At 42.5% G+C, this 24,214-nt stretch overlaps 1 protein-coding gene and 1 long non-coding RNA gene across 4 annotated transcripts in view; one reads left to right on the top strand and one right to left on the bottom strand.

Annotated features, from left to right (window-relative positions):
• The window catches only part of ankrd13b (ankyrin repeat domain 13B), a 344,010-nt gene that overhangs the window by 3,753 nt on the left and 316,043 nt on the right, over positions 1-24,214 (bottom strand). For all 3 annotated transcript variants that reach the window (XM_041198330.1, XM_041198331.1, XM_041198332.1), the window contains 2 exons: positions 12,360-12,520; positions 7,813-7,889 (listed from right to left, as the gene is read on the bottom strand). In XM_041198330.1, coding sequence (XP_041054264.1) covers positions 7,813-7,889; positions 12,360-12,520 — 238 coding nt within the window. The remainder of the gene's footprint in view (positions 1-7,812; positions 7,890-12,359; positions 12,521-24,214) is intronic.
• LOC121283583 lies at positions 189-24,214 on the top strand. The gene is made up of 3 exons (XR_005944290.1): positions 189-262; positions 7,837-7,918; positions 23,989-24,214. It is a non-coding gene; the product is annotated as an uncharacterized LOC121283583 (long non-coding RNA).

Genomic DNA, 24,214 nt, shown 5'->3' with positions numbered 1-24,214 from the left:
AGCAGGTCTGGCAGCATCGGCGGAGAAGAATGCTGCCAGACCTGCTGAGTTTTTCCAATGGATCAATCCTGTCTGAAGTCACTTCCTGTACCATTGTAGTCAGCTACCTATAACCGAGGAAGCACTCGCAACAAGAGCCTCCAATCTTAAGTTTTATTTGCTCCACTTGCAGTGTCAAAGGGCATAATCCTAAAGGGGGTAGGTAACTGGAAACTGTTTTGTGATCCTTCTTCAAAGAGAAACAAGACAAAATACAAAACAGGTATTTTAAAGGTGCCTAAAATTTAACTAATACTTTAAACTCAAGGAACCAGTCATTTTAAAAGTGTTGCAAACCACTGAACGTGTACAGGCAAGATAACATCGACAATGGAATGTTTATCAATTTACTGCACTTAAAAATCTGGCGTAGAAAAAAATGTTGGTGATTTTGGGTGTCAGTCTGTTTATAAGTAGTATTTAACATTCACAAATAATGTGAGATAACATGGGCTGTAATACCAGGAAAAAGAGCGTATTTCGGGCAACATACAGCATGCATACTCCTTGAAGCCAAGTGTGACAGAGCTAGGAAATGGAATCTTCTTCCAACCATCACCGATTATTATATCAAATAATCCCAGTCTTAAAGTGAGTTACAGAGCTTAGAGCCTTCTGCAATTCTGTGACAAAAAGAGTTGTTTGGGAAAATGATAGATTACTCCAGCCTTAAATTTTCAGGCAGTGTTTTTTTTTGGAACTTGTAAAATGGACTAGTGTATTTGAAGTTGCATTGAAATGCAACTGATTATGAGTTTTAACAGTTAGTCATCATATGAAAATTAAAACCAATAGCAATAAGAATATTATCAAGTTATGTAACCAAATTGTGGGTGGGATTTTCCACACTCACTCACCGCAGTGATCTTCTGGTCCCGCCGCAAGTCAATGGACTTCTGGCTGGGGCACCACCTCACCCACAACAAGGCCGGAAAATCCGGGCCTATAGGTTAAACTAATTTAGCCATAGTTACTGGTTGTACCTTTGTTTCAATGTATGTCCATTGTTATAGAAACAGTTTGATCAATCACTAAAACTAAAACCCAAGTGTACGCAAGACTCAATTATGCCAATAACATTAGCAAGAAGACGTGGAAGACTTAAAAGAGGTACCATCAGAATACAGGTTCAAAGCCACCTCAACCCATCATGACAAAGCACCCACAGAGTGTAGAAAATCAGGACTACAGTGCTGTGATAGAGAATGGTACTAATAACACCACTTTGATTTGGCAATATGCTTATTACTGGCCTTAAACAGGTGATCCTGTTTACCATTCCTCATTTTACTTGGGGTGCATCATTGGGCCTGTAAAGACCATATTGCCATAGGACATAGTGATGTTACTGCATCTGGCCCCAAGTTTCAGCACCAGTGGCTGAGAGCAAAGGAATCACTTCAGAGCTAGAAAAAGCCAGAGGCTGCCATCTCCATCCTTACCTTTAACCCTTTGAGCACTGAAGGACTTTATTTTATCTTCTGAAAAACAAACATGTTTACCATCATATGTACCGATAAGCTCACATTGCTATCGCAAGAATGAGAATTCTGGCGGGTGAAATATATCGAAAAACATTGAAGCAAAAGTACAGCAAGTGTCAAACAGGTCTCTCTTTACAGGATATGCGAAAGCATTGGAAAGTTGTACCATTGTATCTTTTTTGGATATCTTGCAGTCCTGGTCCCTTACAGTCCTGAATGAGCAGATGCAAGTGGAGGCTATTACTGAATATACCTTATATATTCCTTGGAAATCTGTTGCCAGAAAAACTAATATTACTATATTCCCAGACACATGACACTGTTTGCCTTCAGGGCCTGTGTCACAATAAACTCCATTTTATCTCAAACAGCTGCTCAATCCTTTTGTTTGTTGAAGAGTGAGAAAATCCCATATTGATGACTTTTAAAAAAAAAAATTAAGTAAACTATGCAATGTAAACACCAGCAAATCTCTGGCACTGTTTAAATTGAGCAGCTTGTGTGCTTTTCTTTCAAGAGTTACGATGCAATTTGAACTGCCTAATTCAATTGCTGCCTTGTACCTCACTGTTAGATATCTATTAACTGCTTTATCTGACAGCCTCAGCACAGACTGCAATCAATCTGCAGCAGACTGCTCACCATGCTGCATCTGTATAAGGCAGGTTAGCTCACAGGCTCACCAGAATGCATAGTAAGAGGGTAGCAGGCTTCCATTATATGATTTGTCCAAACCAATTGCAAGGATAAGCAGAAGTGCCATCACAGTACATGATACCGCACTGCTCACAATTCATCAGCGGGGCCACATCAGCTAAAATTCTGCCTGAATTGCAGCTCAACAATAAAGCACAGCAAACGATCAAAAGGCACCTAAATTAATTATTGAACCAGCATCACAGCTAAAAAGCAGCATCAGCACTTATACACTGACAGCAGTCAACTAAATGTGGACTCTGCCCCTACTGTTGGCGTACTCTGGCTAAGATGAAATGCTGCACTGACCTAAATAGTACAGGAGACAAGGCTACTGGATAGCTTTTTTCTAGCTCTGAATCACTGCAGAAGTGATGTGATAAATTAGCACTGTCTACTATTGCATAATCCAGATCTGGGAGCAAACAACAGCTTTAAAATGTGTAACCTTCCTGTTTTGCTATTCAGTCCAATACTCCATACACATAGATCAATTTTAGCTATGCTACCTTGTGGGCTTTTGATTTGTATGATCTGATTTAAGACTTTATCACATATATATTTCATTTATATTTATCCTCCTGATAAATGACTCACTCTTTCATCTAACTCTTTGTGTGAAAATCCCTATTTTCTCATGAATAATTTAAAAGCAATGTGCCGATTTTATGCTAAGAGGGCTGACAAGATTTAACCATGTTTCCAAAATATGGATACTTAGGCAGATGTCATGGACTCTGCATCCCAAGCCAACCTGAGTACAGGAGAGGGCCATTCAGCCCCTCAAGCCTGCCCCGCCATTGAATAAGATCAGGGCTAATCTGCCCCGGGGCTCAACTCCTCTTTCATGCCACCTCCTCATATCCCTCAACTCCCTGATATTTCAAAAATCTATCTACCTGCTCTTTAAATACTTCCAGAGATCTAGCCTCCACAACTCTCTGGGATAGAGATTTCCAGACATTCGCTACCCTCTGAGAGAAGAAATTCCTTCGCATCTCAGTTTTAAATGAGTGTCCCCTTATTCCGCAACTATGGGCAACATTTTCTCCCCATCGGGGGGGGGGGGGGGGGGGGTGGTAAGCGTAGGAGCGGCCTTCCAATTGGTGCCCCCAATCGGGGTTGGTGGGGGGGGGGGGGGGGGGGGGTGGGGGGGTTGCCGCCATTTTGTGTGGGCGGGGCCGATTAAGTTAAACTTTTGTGGATGCTGGGAATCCAATATGAAAACAGAAAACGCTGGAAATATTTAGAGGACCAGCCAGTTCCTGTGGAGAGAGAAATAAAGTTAGCTTTTCAGATTGACGAGCTTTTCAAAGACCTGAAATGTTAACTTTGTTTCTTTCTCCACAAGTAGCTGTTTTGACCAGCTGAGTATTTCCAGAATTTTCTGTTTTTATTACTCCGTTAAATTTATCTTGTGATGGAGAAAATTTGGGTGACTTAATGGTACATTCGCACTAAAAGTTTGAAAAGAATCAAGCTATATGGGGATAGGGTATCGAAGCTGAGTTGAGGTAGATCAGTCGAAATCTTATTCAATGGTGCAGCACGTTAATAGGCTGAATGGCCTAACCCCGCTGCTATTTCTTAAGCCATAATTGGCATTGGTGAAAAGTAGTTTCAACACCAAAATAATTCCAAAGCGAAGTACAGTGCAACGTCTTCCACCAAGTATGATTCAGAGGTTTTGGTATGGGTTTGAATGAATTGTAAAATCTCTGCGCGGCTATTCACTTATTTTGGGAGATGCAGACCCAACAGCAGGGTAATTTTGTAATCACCATTATCACCTTGTGAAGTTATTTGGGAGGTGAATACATTGGTGTGAAGGGAGATGCAATGACATTTCTTGTGGCACCAGGTCTGACTGCCTTCTTCCAATTCCGATCTAGCAAGAAAAAGTAATGCATTTAACCCCTGCTTCTGTATAATCCCAATACAGCAGTTAACATGTTTGAAGTTCAGTTAATCTTCCAAAGCAGGCTATTTTTGATCGTTACATGTGCCTTAACATAGCCAAACATTCACTAAACCAGTAACATGAGGCTTGTTAAAGGCTGTATATAATTTCTGAGAGAGCTTTGGTACCCTAGAGTTGTTTCTGAAGCATCCGTGAGTAGCACAGTATTGGTAAGCTAACATCCACACTGGACACCAATCTTACTGCATCATAAGCGCATTATCTGCTGTAGTGTACTGCCTTATGAATGAAGAGATGTAAGACACCTTCGCAAATGATTTAAGCCCTTCATAACGTGCTAATATGTGCTTTAACAAATATTAACTCCCACCTTTTTATTGCAAATGATTCCCACTTTAAAGTTTTAATGTTCATGAATGAGGCGTAGAGATTTGTCAGATATTAATAGAAATTGTAGAAACATTTTGGGAATTCCCCAATGTGTCGTATTAAAGAGAATAACCTGAATTCATGATGTTGGGATAAATAATTCATTTTATGACTAACTTTAATGAATTTAACAAGGTAAATAAATTGGGTTTGTGGTTATAGTAGCAGGGGATTTTTTTTTTAAAAAAAGGCCTCCAGTTGTACATAATAAATGCTTTAAATTAAAGCCAATTTACAGTTACGAATCATAAAGCAACATACTGCATTGTGGAAATATTAATATAAAAGGATAAAGTTAGCAAGTAGATTGTTAACCCTTTGTAGACTGCCAGCACTTTCCTGCACTATGTCCAAAAATAGCCCAAGAATTCTCCATTTCCACTTAGAGTGAACTGCAGCATATGTAATGATACTTACAATATATTCAAAATTAGATTGTCTAAGTCTCATTTTTGGGAAGACAGGTGACTGAAAATGTATGTTTCTCTGAAATATTGAATAAAAAGGAAAACAAAATAAGTCCTTCAGCCCTCAAAGGATTAATTATAAAGGGGTGGGGAGCAGTGGTGGAAAAAATTGCTGCCTTTACAGCAATTCTGTTTTTATTCTCTGCCTTTCTCTGCTCTGAAATTTGAACAATGGACCAGATTTGGGCAATATCAGTGGAGGTTTACAAACACTCATTCAGTTTTGCAAATTCAACCCCGTACAAGATAATCAAGTGTCAGATTCAATCAGTAAGATGCAATATTTCATTTAATCAGTGTTTGCAGTTAGGTGCAATACAGTGAAGCACTTACAAGTGACTTGAAACGACGAGCCTTGCCTTGACCATAACTTGGTGTTAAACCAGGGGTTGTTTGACAGGGGACTGGGGTGGGGTTGGCGAATGGTGGGGTTGGGGGGGGGCAGGGAATGCTGTCTGATCTTTAGATTTTCTCCTAACTTATTAACTTGCGATGGATGTAAAGCACCCTAAGTTGCCTCTATTTTGTGCACGTTTGCTTTTGGCTAATCAATTGCCAGCATCAATGTGATGCCAACTCCCAGCCAGTGGCATTAAAGCAACCATTTCAATATTACCGGAGTTACAATGGAACGAAATGCACAGTCAGTGATGTTATTAGAAGTGTCACCTTGGATGTTTACCTTGGTGGTTTGAGCTCCCACAGGCAACTATGTAAATGTTAGACGATTTAAAATTTTAAGGTATTATTATATTTGCCTACACTTTAATTATTACTGACATTTAGTCTATGCTTACAGTAGGATTCTAGAATTCATATACTGTAAAAGCTTTACTGGGTGTCGCTCACACAGAGAATGAACATGCCCTCAAAGGATATCATTCTTTTAATTCTTGACATCTCAAATTAACTCACAAGACGGGTTGGGGGCTGCATTGGAGCTCTTTAAATCTTCACTAACTGCAGAATCAATGAGATCTTAACTGTCACCCAGATCAAACTGGTAAACCTGCCAAAAGATTTTGGAACAGCTGCCCTTGTTCAAATTGCCTCCATCAGGAATCCTGGCAGCAAATGTGATAGTTATCCATTTTATCAAAACTCCCTTCTGTAAGAAACAGACAGCTTTTCGAGAATCAGCTGGCCACAGCAATCTGGGAAATATCCAAATGTCCACTCAAACCTTCCAAAGCCCATTGTTAGGTTGGCATCATCGACATAAAGAGAATTATTTTGTTATTTATGTAGCCTTCCAACAAATAAATATGATTGACAACTATATGTTTATCTTTTCTATGTATGTAAGGGGACAAGAGGTTTTTTTTATTATGTCCTGCGATCTATTATGGAACTTCCACCTGCCACTTGTTCCTGTGATAGCATAGAAGTCAACTATTCTGTAGAGTGATGTGCTGGAATAGGTTAGTATAAAGCAAGGGTAAAGGTCCTGGGAGAGGTTTGATGTACTGGCCTTTCAAGTGAAGGATGGAGACCATTGTAGCACTAAGTTCGGGAGCTAATCACCTGCCTGAGCTCAGCAACTGGTAGGTCTCTTACAAACTTCACATTGCATTGTCTGTATCATTTATTCTATTTAATCTGTTAGTAAGTGAGGGGCTCAACATCTAGAACTTTTGTTCCTGATACAGAGGCAACATGCTCCAAGTTTTGTCTCCAGCTGTATTTATCAACAGTAATACTTCTGTTGGAGGAGCAGGTGAGTGTGTTACAGTTTTCTTGCATTGAAACTGGGAGTATTTAGAAGTAACAGATAGCAAACCACATTTGGAATGGCTTTCTGTGGAGTCAATATGACGTTTTGATCAGGAGGAAGGCGAAATCAGCTGTATATTTTATTTATCCTAGGCTGGGATTTTTGTTTAGATTTCCGCACTGTGTATTAATGGGAACAATGCAATTTGCTTCGAAGTTCAGCTTTAAATTTTACTTTGCATGTCCCAAGTTTCGGTTTTCATGGTGTCCTCGCTCACGTTCTTTAGTTCTTTAGACATAAATCAGCTCGTAACCTACTCAAGAAAGTATGAATAAGCGTAGCCACTATTGTACATTGCATTCCATGATCATTTAGGTGTACTACTGCCCAGTGTCATCCAACCCTTAGATGATCAGGTGCACAGTCCACTGGAAATATGATCTATGCTCCTGCCTTCCAGACATGTAGCAACAAACAGGTAAGGTGTTATTTTGACCTTGAAAAATAAAAGGCACTCGAGCCTCCTCCTTTTTTTTTCAGTCATCCCATCATTCCTGCTTGATGTGAGTCAGGCAGTGAATGTGGGGATTCTGAACATCTCTGGCATGTTATTGGATCTTCTAGTTAAGCACTGAGCCAAATTCATAAAATGAGTGAACCAACAAAAAGTATGCGGTAGGTTAGCTATATTTTAAAAGTTAACCTGTTTTAGGTTGATACACCAATGCCAAGGGTTAGGCCACATGTTGTAAAGTCTTTGCAAATCCATCAGATATAAATGCTGCCCTTCACGCTGCCAATTGAACATAACTTACCAGAAGTTATTTATGACTATTTTTCTGAATTGTTTCTCTGTGGTTGATCTATAAAATGATGCTTTGACATAGTTCATTGAGGACATTTGCAATAATGTCCTCTGACAGGTTTGTTCCATCTAATGAATGTGTTACACTAGAAATGCACTTATAACAGTAAACAATGAAATGCCTGTAATCCAGGTGTTATCTAAGATCCTGAGGTACTATATACCAGAGTTAATGAATCTCTCCAAATCTGCACTACCTTTCTCCTTTCCTATCCTCACAGGTCATCGGGCGTGTTCCTGGCTTGCTGTTTGTCAATGCTTCCCAGATGGTCACCTGGAAAGAAAATATGAATAGTAACATAGGTGAATACCATTGAAAGCATGGTAGCTATCCATAATGTCATTAATTTAAGTTTCTTGTGATTAATGGAAACAAGGCAAAACTCCAAATGTAGTTCCAGGCCCGAACTGGTCTGAAACAGGCAAGTTGCATCTGTTTTTTTTTAAGATTCTCCTCTACCCACGTGTCGGTGTAGACTCGATGGGCCGAAGGGCCTCTTCTGCACTGTGATTCTGTGATTCCCTCCTGCCACCCTACTCCTTTGTGCATCCTAGATAAATGTAGTAACCAGAGTTATAACAGCGGCGACACCTCAACCCACTGATAAAATTAACCAAAGTCCTTCTCCTGGTGAGTGATCAATGTGTGAAGTGGTCTTTTAAGTGGAGGCAAAACTTTGTAGTCATTTAAGAGGTGGTTGGCTGGTGTGAATGGAGGCCTGCATTAGGCTTTGTCTGGAGGAATGAACTGGGATGGGCTGATTGGACTTTTGCTCCTTTGCAGCAATTTTTTGATTAAGAAAAGCGAATGACTTAGGCTTGGGCAATTGAAAAAACAACACATTGGAAAAATCAAAAGTCAAGATTCTGAAAGTTCAAAGATGATAAGGCTGATATTAGATGTGCTAAACCTTTGCATATCGTGAAACCCAAAGTAGCAATTGCCTCAGAATTTCCCTCATCACCCTGCGTCTTGAAGGCCCACCATTGGCTCTGATTGAAAATAGTGTTACAAAATGCACTGCTCCTTGACATGAGAAAAATCCTGGTCCTAGATCAGGATGAGGTTGATGGAAAATGTACCACTTGTGTACACAAAAATACTGTTAGGAACTAGAGATAGATTAAGTAAGTTATATTTGTATTTGTGGCTGTTAGGAATGAGTTTTAGCTTTAAGTTTAATTTGTGTTTCTGTATTGAGGGGGGAACTTGAGTTTTAGATTCGCTTTAAAAGATGCCTGCATTCTAATGAGGCTTTATGACTCCTGGAGGGGAGTTAGAACAAACACAAGGTAGAAAAAAAACTGTGTTGTTGACTAGGAACAGGGGTCCAGAGAGAGTGAGACAGAGAAAAACAGAAATGCAGTTTCAGTTCAGTTGAAAGGAGTTGCCAGCAGAAGTAGCATTGGAGAGGGACAAATAGCAAGTCCCAAACTAAAGTTGAAGCCAGGAGAGGCTGGACATAGCAGAGGGAACTGTAGAGAGAGCAGATTTCCCATAAGAACAGGAGATAGTCCCAGAAATCAGGGAGCTGGTCCTAAAGGAAAAGAGAAAGTCCCAAGAAGACCTTCTAGTCAAAGGAAGAACTGGAGTCTGGAAAAGGCCCTGTTCAGTGGAAGTGGAAGTAAGGAGCAGAGAGAAAGACTCCAAGCTTAATAGGAGAAAGCTGCAGGACTCAGACTTAAAGCAAAATAGGCTCGCGAGAAGCCAGAAGATCCGAGGAGACAGTCAAGGTTGGTGACTCCTTACTATGGGCATGTGAAGCAGTGGGTGCTCTGTTGGCATGGCTGGGTATCTGAGTGTGTGTGGAAGGCAAAGCTTAAATGCAGGTGGCGATCCAGGGGAGAGGAACATCGGAAGGAGAGTTTGAAACTCTGGAGGTGGACCCTTATGGAAGGCCTCCAAGAGAAAATGTCATTTGGGGGAAGAATCCAAAGCAGGTTCTTTGAGAGTGGAGATTGGAAACCCTCGTGTGAAAGAAGGAGTTCAGTGAGACTGGTTGGCTCACGGTGTAACAAGTGCCTGAGGGGAGTTGAGGAGAGATCCATAGCATCTGTTTGGGGTGGCATCTGTCACTTGGTTTCAGAGTGTGGTGTGTCTGACTACAGGTCGCCTATTGGTTTACATGGACCGTGTACTTACTGTGAACAGGCAAGTTTTTGTAACTTGTGTTACCCTTACGAATCTGTATATATCTGTAAAGGTATAGTTGTGGGTGAAGGAGTACTGTAATATAGTTAATCTTTTCTTGTCTAATAAATGTTTTTGTTGGTTAAAAATTCATCAGATGACTCCTGTGACACTGTTCAGTAGCCACCCTCCACGTTTCTAAACAAAAAGTAAAAGTTAGGATCTATCAAGCCGGATTCCAACCTGGGATCTGAATTGTCCAGTAGTAATATCAGCTGAGATCATAACAATACTTTGATAAGTATTTTTTGATTTAAGGCTGACAGCTCCAGGAGTTAATCCCTGAAACAGAGTTTGGAAAGTCGGGATTAATGGGAACATTGATGTTTTGTTCTGAGAACATAGGAAAAAGATTTGTTTTGTTCAATACTTGTAACCGGACCATAAATATGCATTTAAGAAAAATCAACATATTGTTAGCTATACTAATTGAAACACAGTAAACCCACTTCTAAAATTGCCATTACACCACTGATAGTAAGGTCATTTAAAAACAGAAAGAACTTTGAGCTACATCACAAGCTTTAAAAAGACAAAGCTGATGGGATGTTTCTGAAGAAAATGCAGCTTTGCAGAATGCAACCTTGGTTTGTGAAATAGTGTACAAATGAAATAAGTTGTCTGAATCTAACTGAGATTACTCAACACTGTTTAGTAAAATTAAATTACAATTATTGTAAAAGGATACCGAGACACTGGAGGAAATGCAGAAAGGTTTCGCAAGTATGATAGCAGAACCAGAGATTATAACTATCAGGAACGACTGAACAGACCAAGTCTCTTTTCTTTAGGAAAGAAAAGGCAGAAGGATGGCCGAACAGAAGTCTTAAAGATGTGGAAGTGGTTTGATGGGGTAGATTTAGACATGTTTTCACTTAGGGGAGTCCAAACCTAATGTCATAAATATAAGATAGTGACTAATATATCCAATAAGGAATTCAAGGGAAACTTATTTATCCAGAGAATGATTAGGATGTGGAATTTGCTACCACATAGAGTAGTTGAGGGAACAACATAGATGGATTTAAGGGAAAGCTACTTTAGTACATGTCAGATAAAGGAGTAGAAGGAGATGCTCATACGGTTAGACAAAGTAGGGTGGGAGGAGGCTTGTGCAGAGATTGAATATCCCCTAGACTGGATGGCCAAATGGCCTATTTCTCTGTAACTTCTATGTAATTCTATGAAGCGTGAAGAAGGGATGTAAATACTATTTGCAATAATGACCAGATGTGCTGGGGTTTGATGATGGATTACCTTATAAGGAATTAAAAGGATGTATTGATGAGACATCCCTTTAAACTTGACTTCACAAAGGCTCAAGCTAATTTTTCATTTGTTGCTGATGATCAATTCAGGCAAATGCTCCTTGAGATTATTACACTCTATTGGGATTATAATACAGCATCATAGTTAAGTCCAGTAATTTCTAACAATCACACCTGAAAGATTGAATTCCAAAATTGGGATAAAACTCAGGAGCACTAGCACACTGCAGTTTGTGTGATGCATTCAACTACTATCTTTGATGTTAGGAAGCATTTCACATCCTCCCTGTTCCTGTATTCATGAAGACCACTCCCACCTCCCTATTCATAGTCCCCAACATCGTCCTGGTGGAGGAAATGCACACTGTACTGTAATGAGCTCTAACACTGTAATGAGCTCCTTTCAATATTATACCTTGTGAAGACAACTGTGAGCATTTATTTATTTGGGGCTGGTGGAGGTATGGTGGCAGGGAGGGAGCACCTCTAGGGAAATTCTCGGCTCAAGTATTTCATATTTCTTTGTCCTGCCTTCTAATTATGAATCTTTTAGCCAAAAAGTAGTTCACACAGAATTGTTTTTTGATCCGGATTCAGGAATAAATTAATTCAAGATTTACAAGACCTAATCAATTTATTATTATTATTATTATTATTATTATTATTATTATTATTTTTATCTAATCAATCATATTGTGCTGTGGACTAAAAAATGCATTTACATAGGATAAGGCACTATCGTCAGGATATTCTGGATGTAAAATTATTTCCCAAGTAATCAATTCAAATAATTATGTGGCAATAAGATCCCAGCATTCAATCCTCTTGTACGAATTCACTGTACATCAGTAACACTTTGACCTTTGGGAATTATTATTGCACTGACACCAGCTGTCAGCGCAAGTATTAACCGTATGCAGAATAAATTCACATCTAAAATTGAACTAATGGACAATATCAGCTTTCGTAGTCACAGGAAGTGATTTCAAGGCTATACCCTCATTTTGGGGATTTAAATAACAGTTACTAACAGCTCAAGCTTCAATCTTATGGCATTATTTGATTTGCTCAATTAGGTTACTTCTAATCACATCCAGATTTTCATTATTCTTTACATAATTTATTATTATAGCACATCTGAAGCTTCAACTGAAGGTCCCAGAGGATGTACAGATATCCTCACTCTTATTCGGTACTCAGTCTTTAACTTATTTTAAACCCTGCGTGAATTTAACATGCAGTTCCTGTCCCCAGCACCAGAGGGGAGCTCTTTCCTTCCCCCTACCTGATCATATTCAGTGCCTGCTTCCAGCAAACTCTGCTGAATAGCAAACTGCAAAAGGTCGTCATCCTCCTCCCGCAAGGAATCCCGGTTGCTGCCAACTACAGTGTAGCCTCTGGGCACTTCAAAGAGCGCCGGGTCCATATCACAGCCACGACACGAAGCTGCCAAGAGAAACTTGAAAATTTAACTGAAGTTTCCTTGTAAAACAAATTCCATCAGCCATTTTATTACCTTAGAAAAATACTACAGCTGTCAGCACCCATCAGTCAATAGTTATGTATGGAATAGTTAGGCATGGAACTTAATCATGGAAACTATAAGGCTTCTATTACAAGTTTTTTTTTAAGGGATGCTGCTTTTGTACAAGGGAGGTTAGAAGCTGGCTAAATTCAAAGATTTGGCAAAGACATGAAGGGTCAAATGGCATGAAGCTTTCCTGTACGATTGTATGATTCCAAGTTCATTGGAAACTAAGTAAGTACTGTTTCAGGGACTGAGCTAAAGATCTGTTGTGCAAGCGCAACATCCTTTGCAAACGTATTTAATTGAAATAGGAAATTCTCCATAGACTGGTAGAATTAGTGGTGTTGATAACCTAATGACTCCATTGATTACACTATCACATAAATCTCAATCAACAGTCCAATATAAGCATTTTATAAAGACACTTCGTTGATTGCAGAGTTAAAATCATACAGCACTGAAAATGTCAACTCAGCTCATCATACCTATGGTGGTTCTTTGAAAGAAGTATCCATTCAACTCATTCCCCTACTTTTTCCCCTAGACCTGATTTTACTTTTGTTTTCAAGTGTATATGTAATCCCTTTTGAAAGTTGTTGTTAAATCTGCTTCCATGACCCTTTCAGGCAGCACATTCCCGATCATAACAACTCAATGCACAAAAAAATTCTCCTCATCTCCACTCTAGTTCTTTTGCCAGTCTTCTGTGTGCCCTCTGGAGTCTTGGGGTGGGGGGGAAGGAGTCCCAAGAGGGGAAGGAGCCCCAGGGAAGGGGGGGAGGAAGGAGTCCCGAGAGGGAGATAAGTCCTGGGAGGGGGAGGAGTCCCGAGAGGGGGAGGAGTCTGGGGGGGTAGGGAGGAGTCTCAGGGGGAGGGGGATGAATCTGGGGGAGAGGGAGGAGTCCAGGAGGGAGGAGGAAGAAGGAGTAAACTTGGAGGAAGAAGTAAGGCTGAGGGAAGGAGTCAGGAAGAGGGAAGGACTAAGTTTGGGATCTCTGGGGATTGGTGGGTGGGTGGAAGTAGTTCCAAGGGGGCAAGGAGTCCATAGGCGGGGTGGGGATGTCCGGGTGAACATGCAAGGGAGGGCTCTGCTGAGTCCACGACTGCCTCCTGGGGATCGAACTGGGGACAGGCGTGGGAAGAGAGAATAGTGAGAATAACTGAGGGCAGAATGAGATGGTAGGGTGGGAGGGTCAGGATGTGATGGTATTGGTAGAAGGGACGGTGAAGGTGGTAGGTGAGGACTCGGAGGCAGGCACAGATCCTGGAGGTGGGAAGGCGGAGGTCGGGGAAGTTAATGTGAACGGGGGTGGGATTTTCGGGAAGAAAGGGAATGTGTTCATCTGGGCATCCCCCGAAGGAAAAGGGTTGCGGCTGGTAGGTCAAGGAGGGGAGGTGGAAGGTGATGCCTGGGGGGGTCAACAGTGAGGGAAGAAAGGAAATGGGTGACTGGGGGAGAGGAAAGGATGGGGAAGTGCAAGAAAAACAGTAGCACTGCCATGCTGGCTAAATTGTGAAACGAGAGTCGTGGTGGGTGAGATCAGGTGCTGCATGGAAATGTGAACAGTGGGTGGGCGGAGATACAGGTCAGCTCAGATGGACAACTGAAAGCAAACCCCAGCAGGCAGCATTGAGAATGCTCAGGACATTGAGATGAGTGTGATGAGGGAAGGTTGCGTGTGCATGGGAGAGTGCTTACACTCGAGAGCCCTCCGCACACACACTTCCCGCTTTAGAATCACTCGTGGACCAGCGGTGTGCAGCTGGACTGTTAGTTGGCAGGAGGTGGGATGCAGGGGGAGGGCTCGTGAGGCCTCTCAATGAAGCTGAAAGACACCATTATACATTATTCAGTGCAAGCGAATATATTTTCAGATTGTAAAGTGACAAAATGTGTTCACCCGTGCAGCCAACTGTGATCAGAATTTGTTAGCTTTTGAACGCCTTAGACTTCCAGGTGTTCCCCTGACAGACACAGCAGGGGTGGAGACAGCTTGTGCAATGGTTAGCCCTGTTGCCTCTGATGGCTTCGGTGTGGGTCCTCTGGAGAGCCGAGGCCTTGGGGGCGGTGGCTTACTTTGGCTGTCCTCCTGCGGGTCATCTGCTCCCTGTATGCTGACAGAGGATGAGGTTGAGCAGGACAGCCTCTGAGATTCCTGGCTGGATGACCCAGGGGTGACCAGCTGTCGCTCCTCCTCCCTTCGGGTGCCCAAAGGCCCCTGGCCTGACTCTGAGCAGAAGGAGCACCTGGAGGGACATCAAGGTGCCCCGTTTCCCTCTCGAGTTGCCACTGCAGGAATTTACCCATGGCCAAGGCAATGGAGTGCAGTGTGCGCACATCTCTGTGTTCTGCTGGACAAGGGTCTCCATGGTGTCCGCCATCCTCCTCATGGAGACCTCCATACGCACATATGTGGGCACCACTTTATGAGAGAGCAGGCAGATGTACTCCTCTAGCTCATGTGTCACACTATTGAGGGTTTCCAACACCTCTGCGTGATGTTCCCCTGTCTTCTGCTGACTCTGCGATGAGTTGGGAGGCCAAATCCAGCAGCTCATCATCTGGCTTGTGGCCCTCACAGATGCTTCTTTCCCAGCAGTCCTCTGAGTGCCAGGAAGCTTGGCTGAACCTGTCTCTTCCTGCTGCAGACATGTGTCTCTGTGGTGATCACCAAATTGTGAACCCGAGTCTGCTCTAGATCTAGATCCCACCCAGGTGTGTGTCTCTGCGCTGCTGGAGGGTGTGGGTAAGCACTGTGATGGGTCTTCCAGGTTGCTTATTTCCAGCTTTTCATTGGATGAGGTGTCCTCTTGGCTGGGCTGAGGACGCGGATGGAGCTGAGGGACTGGCTGATTGAGGGTGTCAGTCACTTGGCAGAGCTCCCTGTGAACTAGAGTAGAGATAATTAGTGCATGGCAGCAGAGTCAAAAGCAGGAGAGAGAGAACTCACAGTTGCGTTGAGAGAGGGATGATGTGGCGCAGGATCCTCACGACAGTGTTTGCTGCCGACCTTACCGTCATCCTCATCGATCACGCTCCTCAAAGTGAGTGAGGGGCCTAATGTGGGCCACTCCACCCCCTGGTCTGAGACCTCTTCCTGCTGTTGTGAGCCAGCTTCTCCTGCATGAAAACAGATGGAGAGATTGTGACCAGGACACATGGCACTGAGTGGGGTGTCTGTGTGGTGAGCGGAGCCATGGACAGAATGAAGATGTGAGCTCGAGAGGAGATGTGAGGGTGTGTGTGGGAGTTAGTGGTGTTGTCCCTTGAGGTGCGAGATCCCTGTGGATGTGTGATGGGCTTGTCAGCGTGCAAATTGAGGGCGATGAGAAGAGTGACTTACCCTGGCGGAACGGATAAGACCATTCATCCCGCTGTGTCCTCTTTTACAGGGCATTGGTGCTGACCACCACTGCCACCACCTCTCATCCCCTCTGCTGGATTAGTGCCACTGCTGCCCACCCTGCAGTCAGAGTGGGGGGGTAGACGACATCATGGCAGGCCTCCATTGTGTCCAAAAGGCATCAATAAATTGGGGTTTGGGGTGGGGTGGGGGACGCGGCTGCTGTCTTCTTGCCTTTTGGGGCCATACCTTCATTGCAGCAGTCGTGAGCCGGAAGCACTGAAGGGTGTGCGTGCGGCTGCACTTTTTAAATATGGCGCCCAGCGTGAGGAAGCGGTGAGGTGTTGGCGCGGCGGGCGAACGAGAGCCGGCCTGCTATTGAAACGGCGTGTTTCTTGGGAATGCATAATGAACGAGGCTGTATGGGGACGACACAGGCTGACACAATGGAAAAGCCCCCATTGCAGCCGGCGGGTAAAAGGTCCTTTTTAGCGTCCGCTACCCCACTAAGTGTAAATCTGGAACGATTCCACCCAGTTTCTTTGTATTTATTCTACCAGACCCTCTTTAAGCTCCTTAAAAACTTCTCTGCTTTAGGGACTGACTATGTCCAGGTTGTGGGTCCACAAACACCATCAGTTCTCTAGCACTCACCCAATTGTACATTGCTCCCATTGTGGCCTCAGCATAGCATTCAGCTATCATCACATCCCAAGCTTGTTCTAACCCAATGTCTACGCATATTCGCTTTCTAGAATGGGAATACTGCCTGATTCCACCCCCCACCCCCACCCCCACCCCCACCCCAACCCCCCGCCTTCCCGGCCAGACCAGAATCTTCCAGTCCTGCCAGCAGCAGCAGGTAGCTTGGCAGGTGGGGGAGCTTAACTTGGCGGAGTTCAAAAGTCAGTTTCCCGACAGTGGGATGAACTTTCGGAATTAAGTTCTCGAGAACACAAAAGCGGATTTAAAGGCGGGCTGAGCTTCCCGACAGACAATGCCAGGGAGCCCTTTTGCATGCATTAGCATGCTCATTATAAGGCCACCTCACTGGAATTAAGTCAAATTAAGGGCCCTGACAGCGAGTAATTGGAACGTTCACATTCACAACGGCACCTAAGCGGCGTGCACCTGGCGAGGTAGACTTCTCCCACGATTAACGGCGAGTTGCTGCCGAATTGTCCTCTTTGGAGAGTGTCTGTCAATGCCAGCCTATGCTCAAGACCACCCCCCCCCACAACCCCCCAACAAAACCCAGGCGGCAGCTCTGCAAGTTGTGTGGAGGATGACTAAGGAAGAGGGGAATGGTTAGTGGGGATGGGTGGAGCAGTGCTCGGCCAAAGATGAAAGGGATAGTGCAGGTCTGTCCGGGTGCCCATTAGATACGGTGCCCAGACTTTCAACCCTGTGAGGTAACGACTTCCTAGTCTGTCCCCTGCCATGAGAATCGGTGAGCTCCTCCTGGATGCACGTATAATGAGTCGACCAGCGCAAGATCGTGTGTGGTCAGTCAAGCTGCAGGAATCACTCCCACTTCCTTGCCTGACCAATCTTAGACTCCAGAACAGAAGAGATTCAGCCCCAGGAGCATTAAGGCCAACTGCAGTGGCCTAATTGTTGTGACCAGCCATTACTTAAGCGAACCTTGTAGAATTTATAAATGCAACAATGGATAAGCATGCATTCACTTTAAGTGAAGTTTTTCAATAACAGACATCTGATTAGCTGCTTTTATTAATTTGCCTTAGTGCTGTGTTAGTGCCACTGGCTTCCGATAATGTGAATGTTGCTCAGCTGTTGGCAATGCGAAAGTAAAGTGGTCAGATTTGCGATGGTTTATGGTCAGGAAGATCCAGTTACTTAAATGAAAGGGTTTCTCCCACCACAAGCCTTAAAGAATCCAGCACATCTATGCTGGTGTCACCACTAACTGTTTAAAACCCACAAGCTAGGAGCTAGCAGGAGGATCACTCACTGGAAGCCAGCTGTACCATTACAATGTAAGAGCAGCAATTATATATCACCACATGATAAAGCCAGTGTAATTATACTGTATCGCCTGTGCCCAATTTAAAGCTAATTCATTTATTTTACTTACATGGTTACTAAAATGAAAAAAGAGATTTTGTGAATTCATAACCCCATGACTGTCTATAAAACTGTAGCTCAGTGGATCGCACTCTTACTTCTGAATCAGCAGGTGTGGGTTCAAGTCCCACTACAGAGATTTGAATACAAAAATACAGGCTGACACTACTGTGCATTACTGAAGGAGTGCTACACTGTCACTGGTATGGTCTGTCAGATGAGATGTTAATACCAAGGCCCTGTCTATCCTCTCAGATCCCATGGTACTATATTGAAGAACAGGGGAGTTATCCCAGTGTCTTGACCAATCTTTATCCCACAATCTATATCACAAAGTCAGATTAACTGGTCATTATCACATTATTGTTTGTGGGAGTTCACTGTGCGCACATTGGCTATTGAGTTTCCGATATAACAACTGTGACAATACTTCATTGGCTGTACAGCCCCTTTGGATCATGGTGAATGGCACTATATAAATCCGTCTTTTTTCCCCTTGGTGAATCACATATAATTTCTACATTTTCAGAGAATGAAGATTAATTAAAATGACAGCATACAGCTCAAGTCATATAGGTTCTCTAATTAAACACCCACATTTTATGGCGTCAATGTTAGGTTAGACTTTAAGTATAGTAATAACCTAAGAATGACTGATATTAGTGTTGACTTTTCTGGGTTTAACATGTAGTGATAAATCACTGCCACTGTTATTATTGCTGTAGTTCAGTTTCCCTCAGATGCATGACTCTTCTGAACAACCAGCCTGTAAATCAGACAAGTTTATTTTGCTGTCGCCACTGACTGTGCAAGACACAGAGCAGAAGGCAGTTGAACAATGCGAAGCAATTACTTATTTGCTTCCTGTTGATGCAAACTTGTATTTAAATGTGTATTGTGCTCATTCTGGTTTATTTTCTGAAAAACAGCACTTCATATTTCAACTAAGGTGTTAACCCATTTAAAGTGAACAACTTCATAAACCTATTAAATTATTGGAAAAAATAATCATAGCAACAGATTAATTGTTCATGAGAAAATAAGTCACATGACAAATATCTAACAACTTCCAGCAACGCGGTGCTAAATATTTCCTCTGCCTCTGCTTTTAGAGTGTTAGGGGTCCAATCACCAGCAACTTTGGATTTAAGATAGCATTACATGCAATAGAAGAGTGGTATCCACTAATGGGGCTTATAGAAGGTTATCTTTTACAATAAAATAACACCTCATTCTAAAAGAATCATGCAAAGCCCTCCATTGCTGTTTTCTGTTTTTTTAAGGGCTCCATATCTGAATGAGAGGTGCCTAGTTTAAATAAGAGTCTATTTTTTTATATCTCTTTGTGTTTCTAACCGTCTGCCAGTATTTTTATCTGTCTTTGTCTGGCCTTATCTCTCTCAGTTCCACCCCTCCATTCCTGAATGTGCTGCTATGATATCAGTTACATTGAGCAACACCACACAATGTTTATACTCACTTAGTCAGTGGAAAAGGGGCAAAATAACCAACCCATTCAGCCTGTTGCTATCACGTCATGGATTAAGAGAACTCAAATCCAGTAGGCAAAGGAAAAGTTGTAATGACTTTGAATAACACAATGAAGGTTTCAGGATTCATTCGTGAGTGTTGACGTGATTTACATCACTGGCATCGAGCATATTGGGACAAATGAATAGCCAAAAAGACCCTTTTCCTTAAGGATCTCAGCTAATAATATAAAAAACAGCTACTTATGTTTACTCTCCAAATGCATTACAATCCTCACATCTTTTGATAAGAAAATTTGTCAGCGTTCTTTAAAATAGCCCCATTCATTGAATTTGTCTATTCTCCCCCACCCCCACACCCAATCCTTTAAGGTTCTGGATTATGCAATGCGCCATTACCTTGGTGAGAAGCTACAAGAGGCAAGTTCCTTGAATTGCCCAATACCCTAGCAGAGCCCCAAAACTTGCTCTCTCAGATACCATGTCTGTCATTCCTGCCAAACTGTGGTCCTCAATCAATATTTTACAAGGAAAATGCACTTTTGTTTACACAGAATTCGGGAAGCAAAACATAGGGATCAAAATATGCAGTGTAGTTATTATTGAATCATTATATTTTATTACTGTTGCTGCCAACAATTACTTCGCCTGGGTTCCGATTCCACAGTCAGAAATGGCGCCAGCTTTCCTATTAATTTATATTTCTCTTTAGTGGTACTCTTTGGAATTTTTGCACTGGACTCTTGGTAATCAGGAATCAAGCTTTCCTGCAACATTAATAGTAAGTCAGAAGCACAGCCAAAACAAATCTGCAATACATCAATTACTAACATCCCATAATTACAGTAGGTCTATCAAAATAATTACTGCAGCCTACTCTATATGAAGCATTCATAAATCCTAATAATGCAATCACTCCTTATTTATAGTATAAGGTTATATTTAAAGGTAAGCTCTTTTCCCTCCTCCTCTTCTGACTTGTGTCAGGGCATGGTTTACAACTGCCAACAGGCCTTAGCCCAAGGGCATATACCCAAGTTGGCAATAATTCGACTGGAAGCATAGACAGGAACAGGCTACAACCTACACAACTGTATAGGAAACATCATAGTCCCATCCTGTTGTCACTCAATGATGCAGGATAGCAATCAAGAACAGGAGTCCTGGCTGTGCTTTTTACCGTAACCTAGCAATGATGAGGCTAACTGTAAAATCCTATCAACTGTCTTTGCTGTGATCAGTTTTTAAAAGACGTCCCAGTAACAACAATTTCTAAAAGCTAATTTTCATAGATTTGAGTGTGCTAGGTGTCTTCAGTGGGTGCAGTTGTCAAGGCGGCTAAACATTCTGTATCTTAGAGCCACACACCGTAATCTTCAGACATTCGAGAGCCACAAGATACGGACAAACTTTACAGACATGTTTTTATTACTATTGCACACACTTCTGTGAGGAAACCTTCAGCTTTTTCCTCCCTTCTCTCCCAAACTTCCTTTACACACAATTCAGATCGTGGCAAAAACAAGTCTGCTTCACTGACACGTATCAGAACAAGCACATGCTCACTGCTTAACTGATGTTGGCAGCCTTGCTCTTCCAATGTGGAAAACCAGTCCAGAGGTTAAAAATAGATTTATTTTACTTGGGGGAAAAAAAAGTTGTAACCACCGATTGATGAGAAATTTGAATCAGAGTACCTGTGTCCCAGTACAGTAGATTCTTACGTTCCTCTTCTGTATTAAGCTGTTTCCTCTCTTTCCAGACAGAGGTTCAAGTTGGAGGTTCAGCAGCGAGAGGGTGGGTTACGGATAGGGTTGCCAACCCCCGTGGAATGACTGGGAGACCTCCAGATTCACCCTCAATCTCCCAGCGGCTATTAAAAGCAGTCTGAGAGATTTTAAAACTGTAAGATTCCATCAGCCAACTCTGGTGACCAGAGAGTCCATTTAACTGAATGGTAATGGATGATTGCTTTTGTGCAGCATGATAACATAGAACGTTTATGTCACACCCATGCCCAAGCACTCACGAATGTTGCTGCTTGCTGCCCAGTCTGTTGTTTTCTCTCACTAGCCACAGGCGCTGAGCCTGAGAGCGAGTGAGCCTTGAGTCGAGACAGAGTGTTATAGATTTGATTTTACAAACATGTTTCTCATGAGAAACAGTGAACTTTATTTACAGGTCTTCAGCAGCAGTTAAATGCTTTCATCAAAAATCGCAACAAAAAGGCACAAACACCACCCCTAAGGTTCCCTGCGCTTAGGGCTGATTCATTCACACTGTCACATGATACTACTCAGTACAATAAGTCTTAAAGCTACAGTCACTCCATTCCTTAAAGCTCCAGTTACTACATTCCACCCCCTTTAAATTTTTTTTACAATTTGTGTTTTCAAGAACAACTACATTCCTGACATTAGGAATATATACACGGGTTATGAAATTATAAGCTCAGTCCCTCAGGTGGTTTCCTGATCTGGGTGGAATGTTGTAGCTCCATGGCTTCAGAATCTTTAATGAATCTTCATTTTCTGGAACTGCAGCAGCACCAGGTACCTCCTTAGGCCCAGGTAGTTCGGTGTTATCCACTCCGACAGGGACATCTGGTATGTCTACCTTTGGCTGATCAATCACAAGGGGGACCAATGATTACAGGTGAAGCATTGGTTTGTTGGGGTACCTCCCTTCTTCTAAAATGATCCATGTGTTTTCGGGTGGATCCAGCCCTCTACTCCTATGCAGTACGACAATGGTCCAGTCACAGAAACTATTACACCAGTAACCAACTAGATACACCACTGAAGTTTTGCACAACTACTGTTTCACCAACAGTAAATTCTCACTCTCGACAATGCAAATCATGAGTCACTTTTTGATTCCCTTGGCTGTTCTCTACCTTCCCCTCCAAGTTGGGAAGTACCAGGCTTAATCTTGTATGAAGGCAGCGCTTCATAAGTAATTCTGAAGGTGTTGAACCTGTAGCAGTGTGGAGCGGTCGTTCTATAGTGAAACATTGAACGTGAAATTTAGTCTCCAATGATCCTCCCAATAATTTGTTTATCCCAACTTTAAAAGTTTGGACTGCTCTCTTGGCCATTCTGTTAGAGGGCGAATGATCCGATGCTGCCTTTAAGTGTTTGATACCATTTAGGCACATGAATCTTTGAAATTCAGCATTAGTAAATGCAGTATCATTGTCTGAGACAATGACTTCTGTAATCCGTGTATTGAAAAACTTTGGTGTAACCTTTCTATAGTCGCACCTGATGTTGGAAATCTAACTTTGTACGTGTCTAACCATTTGGAATATGCATCAATTATTAGTAGAAAAATGTTCCCTAGAAATAGACCTACATCATCTATATGCCCGGGGTCGACCAGGCCATTTACACGGGTGTACTGGAGCTGTAACAGACAACTTCTATAGTTACTAGCACTGGAGACTGTGTCTAACCATTTTTTCTATATCGCTGTCTGTACCTGGCCACCAGATATAGCTCTTTGCAAGCATTTTCATTTTGGAGATTCCAGGATGTGTGCTATTCAGTTGTGAAGGAACAACAACTCGTGCACCCCATCATAGGATACCATCATGACTACTCGATTCATTCTTCTGAGTGAAGAATGGCTTCATTTCTTCGGGGACTGGTTCCTGGGACCATCCTTTCAACACTCAGTCTCGTATTCTAGATAAGACAGGATCACGGTTTGTCCAGTTTCTTATTTGTCCTGTGCAGACTGGTGAAGAATCCAGGACATTCATTGCTAATATGATCTTTTGAGGAGTTGGAGCACATTCAATGCTCTCCCACAAAGGAAGGCGACTTAGGGCATCTACATTGGCTCTATGCATCCCTGGTCTGTGCATAAAATTGTATTCATATGGTGATAAAATCAAAGCCCTTCTTTGAATTCTTGTGGAAGCTATGGGAGGGATAGCTTTTTCTTTGCTAAACAGACCCAAGAGTGGTTTGTGATCAGATACCATACTATACTATGGAACATGTAGGCCACGCATATACTGATGAAATTTTTTTACTCCAAAAGTAATAGATAATACTTCTTCCTTGATTTGTGAATAACCCTTCTCAGCCATTGAGAGGGTTCTGGATACATAGCCTCCTGGCCTTTCTGAACTGTTGTTCATCTTGTGAGATAGTCCCGCTCCCACACCATAGAGAGGAGACATTGCAAGTTAGCACCAATTCTTTTGTCAGGTCGTAGTGTACTAACTGGTTCGAAGAGTGCAAGAGCTGTTTAACTTTCGTGAAGGCTTCTTCCTGAGGTTACTTCCAAGGCCAACCTTGGTTTTTCTTTAATAATGGGTGTAGAGGGGCTAGGGGACCGTTGAAAAGTTGGGTAGGAATTGACCATAATAATTTACCATACCCGAGAATGACTTGAGCTCTAAGACACTTGTAGGTGAAGGTGCCGCCTTAATAACTTTAACTTTTTCTCCTACCAGATGTAACCCTTGGGCATCCACCCAGTGGCCCAAGTAAATGACTTCGCTTGCCTGAAAGATACACTTTTCCTTTTTCAAGTGCACTCCTGCTTCCAAGAACCATTTTAAGACTTCTTCCAAGTTAGTCAAGTGTTCCGCTTCTGTTAACCCAGTTATTAGGACATTGTCCAGATAGAACACAACTTGAGGTGGTCCTTGCAGCAAGGTCCCCATCATCCTCTGGAAA

This window comes from Carcharodon carcharias, chromosome 10 (genome assembly GCF_017639515.1).
Source record: "Carcharodon carcharias isolate sCarCar2 chromosome 10, sCarCar2.pri, whole genome shotgun sequence".
Classification (NCBI taxonomy): Eukaryota; Metazoa; Chordata; class Chondrichthyes; order Lamniformes; family Lamnidae; genus Carcharodon; species Carcharodon carcharias.
The sequence above is the reverse complement of the archived record's forward strand: the minus strand, read 5'-3'. Positions and strand labels throughout refer to the sequence as shown.